The sequence below is a fragment of the Phascolarctos cinereus genome, unplaced genomic scaffold (assembly GCF_003287225.1).
Source record: "Phascolarctos cinereus isolate Bilbo 61053 unplaced genomic scaffold, phaCin_HiC Scaffold_7;HRSCAF=346, whole genome shotgun sequence".
NCBI classification, from domain to species: Eukaryota; Metazoa; Chordata; class Mammalia; order Diprotodontia; family Phascolarctidae; genus Phascolarctos; species Phascolarctos cinereus.
In genome coordinates, this window is record NW_027556180.1 from 45,664,936 (window position 1) to 45,680,303 (window position 15,368).

General features: G+C 44.0%; 1 protein-coding gene across 4 annotated transcripts in view; it reads right to left on the reverse strand.

The window, feature by feature from the left end:
- The window catches only part of TSC22D2 (TSC22 domain family member 2), a 52,143-nt gene extending 40,005 nt beyond the window's left edge, over nucleotides 1–12,138 (reverse strand). For all 4 annotated transcript variants that reach the window (XR_002323422.2, XR_013483380.1, XM_020980891.2 and 1 more), the window contains exon 1: nucleotides 10,239–12,138. Coding sequence is in view for 2 of the 4 variants with exons in the window: in XM_020980891.2 (XP_020836550.1) it covers nucleotides 10,239–12,037 (1,799 nt within the window). In the remaining 2 variants the exon portion in view is untranslated. The remainder of the gene's footprint in view (nucleotides 1–10,238) is intronic.
- Between the last annotated feature and the right edge of the window lie 3,230 nt (nucleotides 12,139–15,368).

Below are 15,368 nucleotides of genomic sequence, written 5' to 3' on the forward strand. Positions count from 1 at the left end.
ATGAAATTTTTAAAAGAAAAGTATAAAAATACAAAAACAACCTGGAAGTTATTATTAAATCTGAAAAGCCAAAATTCACAAAAATGGAGTGCTAAGTAACATACTTGAAAAACAGGATGTGATCTCCTTGAAGGTAGGAACTTGTTTCATTTCTAATATTCCTAGCACCTACATATAAGTGGGTTCTTTCAATTTAACTGGGGGACAGAAGGGGACACACACAGAAGGACCATACTTCTCTTAAAGAAATTTAAAAATTTAATTCTTAACTTCATAGAAATGAAATCTTACCAAATATGTTGGTTTTAAATCATAAGCTCAATTTTGCACACATGGATTTCTACATAGTTCAAAACATCTAAAAAGGAAAAAAGTAGTGGCAGCTGGGTGGCACAGTGGACAGAGCCCCTGGCCCTGGAGTCAGGAGGACCTGAGTTCAAATCTGGTCTCAGACCAGACACTTGACACTTACTAGCTGTACAATCCCGGGCAAGTCACTTAACCCCAATTGCCTCACCAAAAAACAAAAAAACAAACAAAAAAAAGGTAAACAGTTTCCTCAATTAAACTGTATTTAAAGATATAGTAAGCACCTGAGACATTCAATACTACACACAGAAATAAAGACTTCAGAACACAAGCACATTTAGTTTGGGGAAATGCTACAGCTAGCTATGTGGGTGTGCGGAAAGAGGAAAGGGAGAGGAAAAGAAAGAAGGAAAAAAGAGGAAAAGAAGCACCACAAAGATGAAATCAATCTTATTTTCTGACACAAGCAGAAACCTAATGTGCCTTTTTTTTTGAACCTCCAATTAGAATAACACCTAAGTTGAAGGGCTTACATTCCTTATAGGGATAAGAATAGAAACAATTGTCCCAAAAATTGATTTATATAAAGAGATTAAAGGAGTTATCTCTGTGAAGCCTAGCTAAACAAGAATTGCAGGGAGAAAGGGGAAATGATAGCTATTTATAAATGCTGAAAGGTCTGAACATCAAAGACTATTTTGTTTCAGAGTGACAAAGTCTAAAAAACATTAAAATAGGGGGAAAATGGTATTACTACCAGCAAGCATTTCAAGGCTATAAACAGCCTACTAAAGACAGATAAAGACACTAACAGGAGACCTGTTAAGAAAACAAACTATTAGAAAGGAATTTTGGATTTGGGGTAGCTTTGTTCACAAATTGTCTTCATGTCCTGTGAGAAGAGGGTTTGAAAACAGTTTTGCAACAACCAATATACCAGCCCTTACCATCAAAAACTTCTGTTCAATTTTCTTCAAGGTGTCAATAAAGGCTGTTAATTTAAATATTCAGTAAAAAAAAAACTCTTTAGAAAATCAAAATTTATTTTTATTATCTACACTTAACTGTCATCTGATCAAAAATGGCTATTTTCCTACAGACCACTTGCAGATATTTTTGAAAATCACTCTGCAAAATATTCATCTGTACCAGTTTACTACTCCCTGTACACATGCCAAATAGAGGACTCATGCCATTTCCAGGCCCCTGAAAGCGGCACAGCAGGAAGTGACTCAAAGCCCAGATAACATATCTATCTTTTTTTTAGCAAGAGAATCTTTGTTGGGAAAGTAGCTATGATACAGGGAGAAAAGAAAACCTCAACTGTATAAAAAAGGGAAGGAAAAAAAAACCCTAGAAGCTTAAAATGAGATAAAGGAACCATGAATCAAAGGGGTTGGTAAGACAAACCTTCCACACAATTTCTCACCCAAAAGCTTACGTCTATGTCTCTCCACTACTTTAAAAAGCTCTCCCTGGATTACAAACTAGGGGAATTATGAAAACAAACACAGTTCTGAATGCCTGAGGCAAACAGTACTACCTATAGGGGCCTAATAATTTCTTAAATTGCAACCTTCCAAAAGGGCTGGTCCCTATGCCTAAAAGCTGATGACTTCACTTTTTTTCCCTTCCATTTCCCCAAAGCAGCTCACTTGGGGTGAGCTTACTTGATGTACAAGTAAGAAGGATTTAACCCACCAATTAAGTTTATTTCTATTTTTAATTTCAGGGATACAGCAGAAAATCCCACAGGGCTAACACTAACAGACCAACAGTCTATAGAAACTCAACCACACACATAAGTTAATAGACCAAAATCTGGTCAGGAGGGCAGTGAACAGACCTCTCCCTAAATCACACTACTCTGGAAGGACAAAAAAAAAAAAAAAAAGAGGTCCCGGACTGAGCTGTGAAAATAGTAGGACAAAAAAAAACACAGGAGAGTAGGCCAGACATCCCTGGCCTCTCCCCCCAGCTCCCAAGGGAGCACAGTCCAACATTAACATAAAATCCAAAGTCAGGAAGGAGGCTGGGAAAATGAGAAAACAAAAAAAGAACTGACCATAAAAAGCTACTACAGTGCCAGGGGAAGATCAAGACTATATACAGTGAGTAAAACACCAATACTATAACAAACTTTGTCATTACTTTTAAACTTGTTTTAAGAAACTTGAATTCTGAATTCACTTAGCATAAAATGCAGTGTTTCTGCATATCTACGCTTCCCCAAAGTAACAGACCTTATGTACACACATTCAGTTTAAAGAGCACCTACTGTAAATCTTTTGTATAGCAAAGGGTAACTCATTCTCTGTCCCTCTCCATTACTATTTTATCACAGATGTATTCAGAGTGAGGTACTTTTGTACTTTAATCAATACTAACACAACCTAGTCTTGTACGATGAGGTTGTCAATTAAATTATTACTGGAAAAAGCACTATAAAAATTACAAGGTATGGTGTAAAATGTAAAGCATTTTCTCCATAGGAGAAAAACTTGCTGTCTCCAAGAGCTTGACAAGTATCTACAAGGCATCTCCAGTTAAGTGTAGCCTAGAATATTTATAAACCAGTTTTCATTTTGACAGTAGTCATGAAATGGTCTAGTGAAAAGTCAAAGGGAGAACAGTCAACTTTTCTACAAAGCTTCTCTAGCCCAATCATTCTCCATTTTCTGGCTCCAGATAATAACTTGTCCAACCCATTTTGGCTTCTGCCTTGTCCTGCACTGTTCTCTAACTGCTTCATGTGTCTTGTCCTAACAAAATAAGCTCCATGTGGGCAGGGAACATGCCATATCCCTTCGTATCCTGCAGAGTACTTAACACAAAACAAGTATTTCATAATTGGTGGGTGAACTGAAAAAGATACTGGAAAGTCAACCCTAAGAGGAACAGAAGCTAAAAGGACCAAAATAACTATCAACATCCCTTACAAAACAAAGGCTGTTGACCTGTTTTTGTTAGTTATCAACCTTTTTGTTAGTCTGATTAGACCATTTCTCAAATGTTCTTCAATGGAGGGGCAGCTAGGTGGTGCAGTGGATAGAGCACCGGCTCTGGATTCAGGAGGACCTGAGTTCAACTCCGGCCTCAGACACATAACACTTACTAGCTGTGTGACCATGGATGAGTCACTTAACCCCCATTGCCAAACCAAAAAAAAAAGAATGTTCTTCAATGCATACAATACTACAAAATAGGGGCAACTAAGGAGATGCAGTGGATAGGGAACCGGCCCTGGAGTCAGGAGGACCTAAGTTCAAATCTGGCCTCAGACACTTGACACTAGCTGTGTGACCCTAGGTAAGTCACTTAACCCAGAGACTACAGTAAAGGAATCAATTCTACTGAAAATTATCAATGTTGCTTTTTTTTTAAATATTAACTCATGAACATCAAAGTTAAGAAGGTTAATTTACCATTTATTTCAAAAGGAAGTTGGACTTTCTATAGGTGTTTTGCTAAGTTAAGTAATATTCCCAACTCAGGAAGTTGTTTAGCTTAATCTTTGCTTAGGAAATCCCTTTCTTCAGAAGACACAAAATACATAAAGTATAAGACTTGAGAAAATGTTTAAAAATACTTTAAGATAAATTATAAATAATCTCCCCCCATAGGACTTTTCTGTAATATTTAGTTTTATTTATTGTACACACTTAAGATAAAACTGTACTATTAATTTTTTTCTAAAATAAGATAATTAAAATAGCATCACTGTTTATTGATGAATTAAAATTTTATCAATGTTATTAATAAAACATCTGATTAAAGATTCTTATTTAATTCAACTAAATCAGCATCAATCAGAATGCAGAATAACTTAAAAGGTGAATTCATTCTTGTTTCCATAATCTCAGTGGGGTCTGAGTCTGGTTTGGGAAGCAAGGATTCCAAATCCAATTCCTGGAGGAAGCCTTGGGCTGTACATCCTGCTTCTGTCACTTTCTAGCTCTGTTACCAAGGGCAGATCACATGCTTTCTCTAGGCCTCATTAACCTCAATCTGTACCTACCTTCATACCTACTTCTCAGGGTGGTTGGGAGGCTCTCACCAACTCTACACCCATACAAAAATATAACTACTACTTAAAGCTATTGCAGAGAAATAATTACTGCAATACTTAAATCCATCAGGTAGTTGTAAATTGTAATTTCCAGAAGAACTGGGAAAGCCCAAGAATACGTGGAAAAGAGAATTACTAAAGTGGTCTCTCATAGCAAATGGCAAGTTAAAAAGTTCAGGCACGCTCTTCGAGAAACTTTTAAAATAGGATCAACCACACAACATAGAGCAGAGGCAGGATTGTAACCCGAGGACAGCTGGAAGCAGCAGCTGGGCATGACATAAGGACCTCAGCCACCTTAGGGGCTTCGAAGAAAATGACCTTGGTGAGCAGTTGTCCTGATGTGGACAAAGTGTCCGCTATTACCTGAGGAGTCATTACAAATTTCAAGTGTGTACAATATAGCACACCATAAAAGTTTTAGGGAATGCTGCTTAATAAGCAATAGAAGCTGTATACTTTGGAAGGTGGCAATGATAACTTCTGCCTTAGGCAAGGCTAGAAACATCAAGCTGCTTAATTCAAGGAATAGTAAAAGTTAATACTCCAAGCAACTCACTCAATTTATTATAGCTTTATTAATGAGGCAACTTAAAGATTTAAACTGCTAATCAGGCTGGGCTTGTTTGAATTATACCACCTTAAAAATGTGAAGATGTGCAAATGGAGCAGTTTTGCTAGGCAAATTCCCCCCCCCTTGCCCCCAAGATTGAAAACACTATCACTATTCAAACTTCTAAGGAGCTAGACAAAAGCCATAATTATTTTCATAAAATTTCTTCAAAGTAAAAAATTTGCTCTTCCACTAAATCATTTAAAAAGCAGCAATGAAAAGGAGTATGGAGCCAACATTATTCAGTTACAAGTTCATAAACAGATCTACTGGCAAAGTAAATGCAGGCAGTAACCAGCATCAGTGGAAAGCCTATGACTAAACCAAATATGACCAAAGCTACAAGGTCACTGTATTGCATGAGAAATGCTAAACACCCTTTCTGTGACTACAAACCTTATTTCTTTAATTCAACTCCTTTTCTTCTATCAAGTCAAGATTCAACAACCATTCCCTCTATTGGCAAAGTAATTTCATTTTGGCACCCATTCCCATCTGTGGCCCTTTGTCACTGAACACTGACATAAAGCAGTTATTTGTCATGGATCGGAGCAGGCTGCCTAACTATCCCCAATCTTTCCGTTCAGCAAAAAGCAGGTTAGCCTTCATTCCAAAGGAACAAGTTTCAGACTAAGTTCACTCCTATTTACTATCATTATTTTCTGATGAACCCTACCCAAAACACTAGAGGAAGAAGTAACATCACCTTTGGTCTCAGGACAATACACACAAATGATTTGCTACAAATACTATTCAACAAACTTCCGTACAAAGACCAGGGAGTTAAAAATCCATGGTTTACCTCTTCTATTTGTATAAACAGATGCACACACACTTCGATAAGTGTTCTGGCCATTTAGGCCCAAAGTCCCACTAAACTACAATCTATTAAGCAAAGGGGGCGTGCCCATTGCTGCTGCTTTCTTGCACCATATCTATTAATTCTAAAACCAGTTTTGGTAATCAAAGGAGTGGAACCATTCACAGTCCCTTAGAAAAACCATGATCACTGACTTCATTTAGTGCTAGTGGTGGCAGAATGCACAACAAAAATGCCAATAGGATTTTTTAGGGGAGAGGCCACAGAACTGTAGGAAATTCTATGCATACAGATGTTTGGCTAATTATTCATGAGCAGTAACAAGCAGCCTCTCAAAGCCTGCAGAGGAGGGTGGAGGTATCTTTAGTGCTTGATAGCATCAGCTATAATTCTGGGTCAAAGTTATATGTGAGCTAATATAAACAAGCTATAGAGAGAGAGAGACAGAGAGCAATGCTCCCATAATACCAAGAGATTTAAACATGCAGTTTCTCTTTCTCCTTTCAAATTAGTAAATCCACTAAGATTTCTGTTCACTTCAGCTATAGAGATTCCTGTAGGCTTCAAAAGAATAACTATACAATCTTAATTCGACTTTGCAGAATCTTTTTTGATTTTACACTTCAATAAAAGGAAGAGAATATAGCAGAAGCAATGGAGACCTAAATCAAAATATTAACATCTCTAAGCACAATTTAAGTTCTTCCAATATTTGCCATGCTCTAACCCCTCAGTCTTACAATTCATAATACCTGGTCAGTGGTTATTAGCTCTCTATAAATAAAATCATTTAACAGAATTTAGGGATACGTGCCATAAAGGTTTCCTTACAATCAGGTTTTCAACAGCCTTCTGCTGCAGTTGACAGTTCACAATTGCAGCCATTCATTAAAGTTCCTGGAATGTAGCTTGAAGAATTCATATTGGTCAGCTATCTCTGGAAAAAGATGTGTACTCTGCTCCTTTTCCAATAGGTCAGTTTAAGATTTTGCACCTCCCCAACCCCATTTACAAAAAAAAAAAAAAAGACTCAAACATCAAGTTTAAGCAAACTTTGCTAGCAATATCCACCCAACACTCTTCATAAATTTTTATAAGACCTATTTCAAGCCACCCATTATATAGCATTCTACATTTCAAATTTTTACCAAAACACTCCTTAAATTTTAGACAGATCATAACTTAATTCTTGCACATCTTACTAAAACTACCAGAACCACTTATATCGCAGTATATTTACTGTATCTACTTCACAGTTAGCAAATGATGCTAAATTTGATGAACTATAAAAGACCTCCTAGGATATACTAGTATACAACCATTTTATTATCTTGTAATTGGGTGTCAATAGCTCAGTCACTCAACTTTCTCTGAAGCAATGTGAATAATAGTGAATAAAAAAGGTCAGACCTTGGACTCAGGACAACCTATGAGCTACGTGACCAGTGGCAAATCACCTAACCTCTCAGTGCCCACAGTCAACTCTCCAAGACCATATAAATTGTAGGACAGTTATCAAATTGCAACAGGGGAGCAGTTTCCACACCAGGAGTACCCCACAACAATAAGAAAATATAGTAAAACTTGTTTAATGCAAATATTTTGTAGTAGAACTTCATATGAAGTTTGTTTTAGGCAAAGGTATCAGCCCCAAATCACTTTATCTAGTTCTCCTCCCTTAAAATCTTACTATTATCAAACAAATGTTTCCCATATGTCCTCAAGATTTTAGGTAGCTTAAATGTTACAGAAGCCACAAAAAATTAAGATGCTATACCTACATACTGTAAGTGTAGCCATAATTATTCACCTTTCCCTATATTTATTCCATTTTTTATATGAATTACAAATTAAATTACTTGTAATTTTAAAATTATAAATCCCACATATGTAAGTCATAAAATTTTTTCTCAAAAACATTATGCCAAAAATTGAACTTGAAAACAATCCTACTTTCTATTTTATAAACCACCCCTCAGTCCTCTACATTGAGGGAGGGGGAAGAGTCAGTACTGAACCTACTTAATGGATTTATTCCTTCACCAGGGTAAATGTGTTGGTACAATAATAAAATATTCAAATGTGTTAGATTACAAAGTAATTTCTTTTCACTACTACAGTGAATTTAAAACTCAGAGACTAAAACTAATGGCCTGAAATTTGGAATGCACATAATTTGTAACTGTTCCAAGTAATGCTAAGTGAAAATCTTATTAGTGGAAAAAAAACTGAGAAAAGTGTCAACTATGTATTTTAAATACACAGGTATCAAAATTACTGGGCCCTCCTATACATAAATTTGAAACCCCTATACTGGTTTAAATGATAGTGACTGGCACTTATATAGCACCTGGCCTAACATGAAGTACAATCCAGATACACCTAAAGAAATTATTTTTGCAACACTTCAAAGTTTTATTAAGTATTCAATTTATTTTTATGCTTGATGAGATTTTTTAAAAATACCTGATAAAAGATATTTTAAGAGGAGGGAGGGAGGGATAGGTGAGAGAAAAAGACTCAGGCCATATACTATACTAATGAATAAATTCTAGAGTTGGCTCAGTCATGTGTTCCTTTGCTTACTGCCTCACAATCATTCGCAAAACTAAATTCTAGTGTATCATTATAAAGCCTAGTAAATCAAAGGGGGAGTGGGGAAGAACAAAATGAGAACTTTTTTTTGAGTTATATACTAAAAAAAAGTGACTAATCCACCTGTCTCCTCTTGAGCTGATCAGTGGGATGGAAGCAGAAGCAGGCAGGTGCCAAAATGATCATGCATCTCTCACAAAGGAATGACTGGTAGGTGGCAACCCAAAAGGAACGATGCCTATCATACGGTATCAATTGTTACTAGGAAACTGAGCACTCAAACATGCATTTCAGATCTGTGTGACTATAAAAAGTAATGTTACTGATGTTTCTGTGGCTTTATGAATCAGTCCCACTACTTTATATTCAGACTTCATAGATAAATATACTGAACAACATAGCTAACTTATGGGCAGGTAATAATAGTCCCTAACTCTGAAATTGAGAATTTTTAACAGCTACTACAAGTCATTTTCAAAAAATATTTGGAATACATAGTTGACCTTAGAAATGAATGGATTTCAGAAAAATGTTCATACTTAATGTATGTGCTGTGTTAACAGGAAATTGAAGACATACTAATTATATAGAGAGAAGTGAAGAGAAGGATGGATGGGAAAGGGCTAAGAGGAAACACAGGGAGAGAAAGCTTAAAAAATAAAGTGCAAAATAGTGCTCCTCTACACACCATAATATCCTAGAGAAATCCTTTGGAAATGATTCAAGTGTCTGACAACACATAAAAAATTAACCTCTTAAAAATCAAAGAGTGCTTTAATGTCCTTTCTGATCCGCTAATTTACCTGCAATTTTCTATGTTAATTGACAGCATATTTTTGTAACCGTAATCCAAATTTTAAAAAAGTAATTTGTACAGAAAGTTAATATATCCAATTTTCATTTTGAATTCCCTCTAAACCTACTAAAATTGTTTAATATTCAACCAAATGGCAGCCATTAAACAATGTGATGGTATTCACTAATTTTTAGTTAACCGCTTTTAAGAGCTTCCCTTAAAAAGGGCAAAGGGGAAGGGGAAGCTAACAACCTTTATTTACAATTTAGCACTTAAGTTCCTCTAAATTCAGAATCAGGCACACAGCTTTAAAAAAAAGAAAACCCCCAAAACCTCAAGCACCTATTTTATGCCTTTTCCCCCCACAGCAGAAAGACAGAGGGAAGAGGGAGCTTCTTTCGAGCATCTTTCTCTTTTAAAATTGTAAAATTTCATTTAAAAAGTCAGGTGAAGCTTTTTTTTCCTTCCAGAATTTCTAAGGAATGAGTTCTTGAAGTTCTATCTGACCCCATCAGCCCTGCTCCCTGGACAAAACACCCTGCAGAAACCGCCTAATAATTGCAATTTTTTTTTCCTGCTAGGTGTCTATTCCAGCCACCTATAACTTTTCCTCTCTAAATGATTAAAAAAAAAAAACAAAACTCGAAACTGACATTATGGAAGCTCATGTTCTCCCATAAGTTGACAAGTAGGACACATTAGAAAGAACTACTATGGAAAAAACTATTTCCAACTGTGCTATCAAACGTAATTGTGATGGCTAGCCTAAAACTTTTGCTCTTGATATACAGCCTTTGAGAGCTGTGGCTTGATCAAGTCATTTGCTGCAGTTTTAGGTAGAGCTTTTAAATGATCTAAAATGAACACCTCTCTTCGGGTCTTTGTAAACCCATTCTGAATACATAGCAGATATATTTAAATGACCTTCTGTTCAGTGCCCCAGAAGATTTTTTTAAAAAAGAGATCAGAAACTCCAAAATAAAAGTAATTGATGTTGTACTAACATTATAAATGTTTAAAATGAAAATTTCCATACCTATCTTCATCGCCATCGACAGGAATGGAAATACCGAAGACAGAGCTGGCCAGACTGTTCATAGGAGTCGTTGCGGGCAAAAGGGGATTTGCGAGGGCATCCTGAATGGGAGGCTTCACAAGAGGTTTATTTTCAGCAATGAGAGAAAGCGGTGGTTGAGGTAGGGGTTCTGATTTTCTTCTAGTCTCATCAACGTGTCCGGCTAGAGGCTGTGTCTGAGTCTGAAACTGGCTTAGATTGGCCTGCGGCAGACTGGCTGGAACACTGGATGTGCCTGGCATCAAGGGAAGTCCGCTGGAACTTCTGCTGCCTGAAGTGTGGCTGCCGCTCAGCTGGGACTGGACTAGAGTAACAGGGACATTTGGCATAGTAACAGAAGTAGTAGACACACTAGGCACACTGGGGCCTGGCACGGCCGCGGGCACGCTCGCACCTCCGGGGACCATGGAGAGCGGGCCACTAGGCACTGCTGCCCCTTGGCTGCTGCCGCCCATTGGAAGCTGAGTCACAGATTTGGGGGGCACCCCAGCCCCGGGCTGCGGGATGGCAGCCTGACTGCACATGGCCGGGCCACCGGCTTCTCCAGACTGGGAGGGTCCTCCCACCAAATGTGCTCCCACGGAGGGGGCATTCTGGCCGCTGCCCTGACCCACAGGAAGACTAGACGTCCCAGCGCTGCTAACAGAGGCCGTGCTAGCTTGCTGAACAGTTCCTTGGGACTGAATCGCTGCCATGTGCTGCACGTAGTCGGTCTGGCCAGAAGGCTGGGCTGGCAGCAGATGCCCAGCAGCCATGGGAGGCTGGGGATAAGCAGCAAACGGCTGGGGCGGGGTCCCCGGCGCCCCGGTGGGCTGCACCTGCTGCGGGCCTTTCCCATTGTGTCCCACCGAGACGACGGTGGGCGCCGTCCCGGGGGATGCGCTCTGCTGCGGGGGCCCCGCGGCCGGGCTGGAGTAGAGCGGCTGGGCCGGGCTCGGGGGCACAGCCCCACCTACGGGCGGCTGCGGCTGCTGCTGCTGCCCGACCACGAACTGCTGGGACTGGGGCTGGGGAGCGGGCGGGGGGGGCGCCTTCTCCGTCTGCAGCGCCTGGGACACGGCGGTCAGGGAACCGTCGCCGCCAGGGTCGGAGCCCTGCGTGACCTGCGCGGCCGACACCACCACCACGGAGCCCCCGGTGGCGCCCAGGCCGCTGTCCCTCTCGGCACTGGGCTCGAAGGTGGTGCTGTGCCTAATGCAGTCCCCGGTCCTGCTGAGCACGGCGCTGTCCGAGTCCCGGTCATAGTACTCCATACACGTCCATCGCCCGCGTCTATAGGGCTCCCCGGAACCGTGGTCCAGCTTGATGACCCGAAAGCGGGAACTACAGGCGGCGGTTGCCTGCGCCGCGGCCCCGCTGACCAGCCCCACGGCCGAGGCGGACACCTGGGGGGCGGCGGCCGCAGGCCCCGGGGGGACGGCCGCGTTCCGGGGGTTAACAGCTCCGCCCCCGTTGGCCGCCGCCGCCGCCGCCGCGGCCAACTGCCCGTCCAGGAGGAGGTTGGGCGAGACGGTGCCGGGGGTCTCGGCGTCGCCCACGTTGTTGAGGGTCTCTTCGGAAGAGCTGCGCTCGCACACCTCCTCCGGGCCGTAATCCGTGGCCCGGGAGACGTCGAAGATCTCGGACGACACGTCCTCGGTGTGGGACTCGTCCGGGTCGTCCAGGCTCTCCGTGTCCTCGGTGATGCTGCTCGCCACCTGCGCCGTGGTCACACTGGTGATCTGGAAGCAGCTTTTCTTCTTGGCCGGCATCTTGGACATGGTGGGGGCTCCGAGGCGGACCCGGATCCCGCCAACACCGAGGGCCCGAGTCTGGGGGAGGGTGTGAAACCCGAGCCGGGAGCGTCAGGGGCAGAGCCGGGCCCGGCCGGGGGTCGGACACATCCCCTCCCGCTCCTCCCCGCCGCGCCGCGCCGTCCCCCCGGGGCCGATCGAGCGCTCCCGGGGGGTGCTCGCTCACCCCCCCCCCGCTCCGAGGCGCCGCCGAGGCTCCGGGCCGGTCTGCAGGCCCCGGGGCGCGGGCGGAGGGCGGGGCGGCGCCGGGCTCGCCTCTCGTCAGGCCGCTCGCGGCTCTAGCTTGAGCCCCGCAGGGCCATGCCGGCCCGCAGGCCTGCGGCTGCTGCCCGGGTGGAGGCCCCGGCTGGCTGAAGCTCCGGGGCGCGGGCCGGGCGGCGGCCGCTCGGGGCCCGGGGCTCGGGGCTCCTCGGGCTGGGCTGCGCTGCGCGGCGCGGCGCTCGGCCGGAACTCAAATTCAAACTGCTGCGGCTGCTGCTCTGGCGGCGGCAGCTCCCTCCCCTCGGCCAAGATGGGGCCGGAACGGCCGCGCCAGGGATGCTGGGAGGAGGAGCGGCAGCGCCGCCGTGGCCGCCCCGCCGCCGCCGCCGCCGCTGACCGCGAGGAGGGAAGCAGAAGGACGACGACGAGGAGGAGGAGAAGAGGACGATGCTGCCCCGGCCGCCGCTCCTGCCGCTGCTGCCGCTGACACCGCCGCCGCCGCTGCTACTCTGGCCGCCGCCGCCGCTGCCCCGTGACGCGCCGGCGTCGTGACGTCACCGCCCCGCCCCCCGCCCCGGCCGGCTTCCTGCGGCGCTGGGAGAGGGCTTCGCGTGGAGCTCGCGGGAGACCAGAAGTGGGCGGGGCCGACGTGCGGCCAGGGAGGAGGCGGAGCGGGAGGGCGGGGAGGACGCCAATGCTCGTTGGCGTGCCTCAGCCTCTGCCTCTGCCTCTGCGGGCATCCCTGCGCCGCCGCGTCCGGCCTCAAGGAGCTCGACCCTCGGGCACCTCCGCGAAAGCAGACGTGGACAGACATGCGTACGCCGGAGTGGACGAAGCCTGCAGGAGGGCGGCTTTCCGCGCGACGCCGGCACGAGAGAGCGTGCTGTCAGTACTTTTATTTGGGGGACAGGGTCTGGACCCCGGGGCTTCAAGACCCGAGAGGAGCCCGGGTTCGCGTAAACTCGGGATATCGTGAGCCACGAGGGACCTTAGAGACCGTCTAGTCCAACTCTCGCATTGTGTGGACTGGATGACCTATGAGGTCACCTTCCAGCTCTGAGGTCCTGAGTCATGTGCAGCGTCCGGCGTCACCCTCTAATAGTCACCAGATAACATTATGGGCAGCGGGGAGCAATGAGAGGGGACGGGGTGCAGCGCCCAGGGTCACCCACTCACAGTCACCAGATAACATAGGCAACGGGGAGCAACGAGGGGACAGGGGTGCAGTGCCCAGGGTCACTCACTTGCAGTCACCAAATAACACTAAAGGTGTAGGGGACAGGGAGTAATGAGAGGGGACAGGGTGCAGCACCCACTGTCACCCACTCACAGTCACCAGATAACAGGCAATGGGGGAGTAACCAGAGGGGACGGGGTGCAACACCCAAGGTCACCCACTTCACAGTCACCAGATAACATTGTGAGCAACGGGGAGCAATGAGAGGGGATGGGGTGCAGCACCCAAGGTCACCCACTCACAGTCACCGGATAACACTAAAGGTATCGGGGACAGGGGGCAACGGGGGTGGGGGAGCTTTGCAGTGCCCAGCCTTACCTATTAACAATCGCCAGATAACATTGAAGGTGTAGGATGGGAGGAAAAATCAGAGGGGTCAGAAGTTTGGCCAGCTGGAAGGACCAACTGGTTACAAATGTTGATCAGGGAAATAGATTATTTCATATATATATGTGTATATGTGTGTGGGTTTGTGTATGTGTGTGGGTATTTTCATATATATAAACACCCACACACATACACTTCAGCACTTGAAGGTTTGCAACAATCTTTACAAATTTCTCATTTTTAGCACAGTGCCTGGCTTAATAATTGCTTATTTACTGACTGACTGAAAATCAGGAAGCCTTGGGTTCCAGGAGGTAGTTCAGTAGACAGGGGATGAGCAATTCTGGGAGTCTGAAGTTCCTCAAAATTCAGAATCAGACCCACAGCATATTTTTAAAAAAGCAAAACATGCCCCAAAACTTGCATGGAGTCTATTTAATGCTTCTTTTTCTTCAGTAGGAAAAGGAGAGGGAGCATTATCTTTGAAATTTTTAGCATTTTATTTTGAAAGTCTTGTGAAGCTGTTTTCCTTCCAAATTTTCGGGTGGAGTGGGAGTTTCTGTTTTTGGCGCTTTTTTTTAGGCAATTGGGATTAAGTGACTTGCTCAAGGTCACACAGCTAGTAAATGTGGAGCGTTTGGTCTGAGATCAGATCTGAACTCAGGTCCTCCTGACTTCAGGGCTGGTGCTCTATCCACTGCTCCAGCTGGCTGCGTCTCCTTCTGAGTTTTCCAAGGACAACATTCCAAAGCTTGGTTTGACAGGGCCATCCCTCCTCTTTAGACTTTCAAAATATGCTAGAGAAGCCTCCAGCCCATTTCAGTTCAAATTCCACCTCTGAATGTTTATTGTTTGACCTCTGCAAGTCACTTAAACTCTGTAGACCTCAGTTTCCTTAATTGTAAAAAGAGGGGATTGGACTAGATGTGGGAGGTCCCAGCTCTAGACTGGTGATCCTGGTTACACAAGCATGCTGAGTGGTCTTGGGCAAGTGTCCCAACCTCTCAGTGCCCCAGGCAATTCTCCAAGACCAGTAGATTACCTCGAGTTTGTGTGGTGGGGGAGGAGTAGGGGTGTGATGGCTGTGAGTTATTTGTTGAGGCTGGGGTATCTGGGAAAAGAGAGAAGCAAAGGTGGTCAAGAAGTACACTCTCTAGAAGACAATAACTTTTTAATAATCAACCAATCAAACATTTATTAAGTGCCTACTATATGCCTGACTGGGGATACAAAAAGAGGCAAAAGACAGTTCCTTTCCTTAAGGAGCTCACAATTATAGCTAATAGCTAACATTTATATAGTAGTGGCAGCTAATATATAATATATAGCATATAGTATAATATAGTAATAATAGTTAACATTTACATAGCCTAACATGTACCACGCACAGTACTACATACTTTACAATTATTACCTTATTTGATCCTTACAATAATCCTGCAGGCAGGTGCTATTATTAATCTCATTTTACAGATGAGGAAACTAAAGTAAGTGACTTGCCCAGGGTCACACAGCTACTAAGTGGCTGAGGCC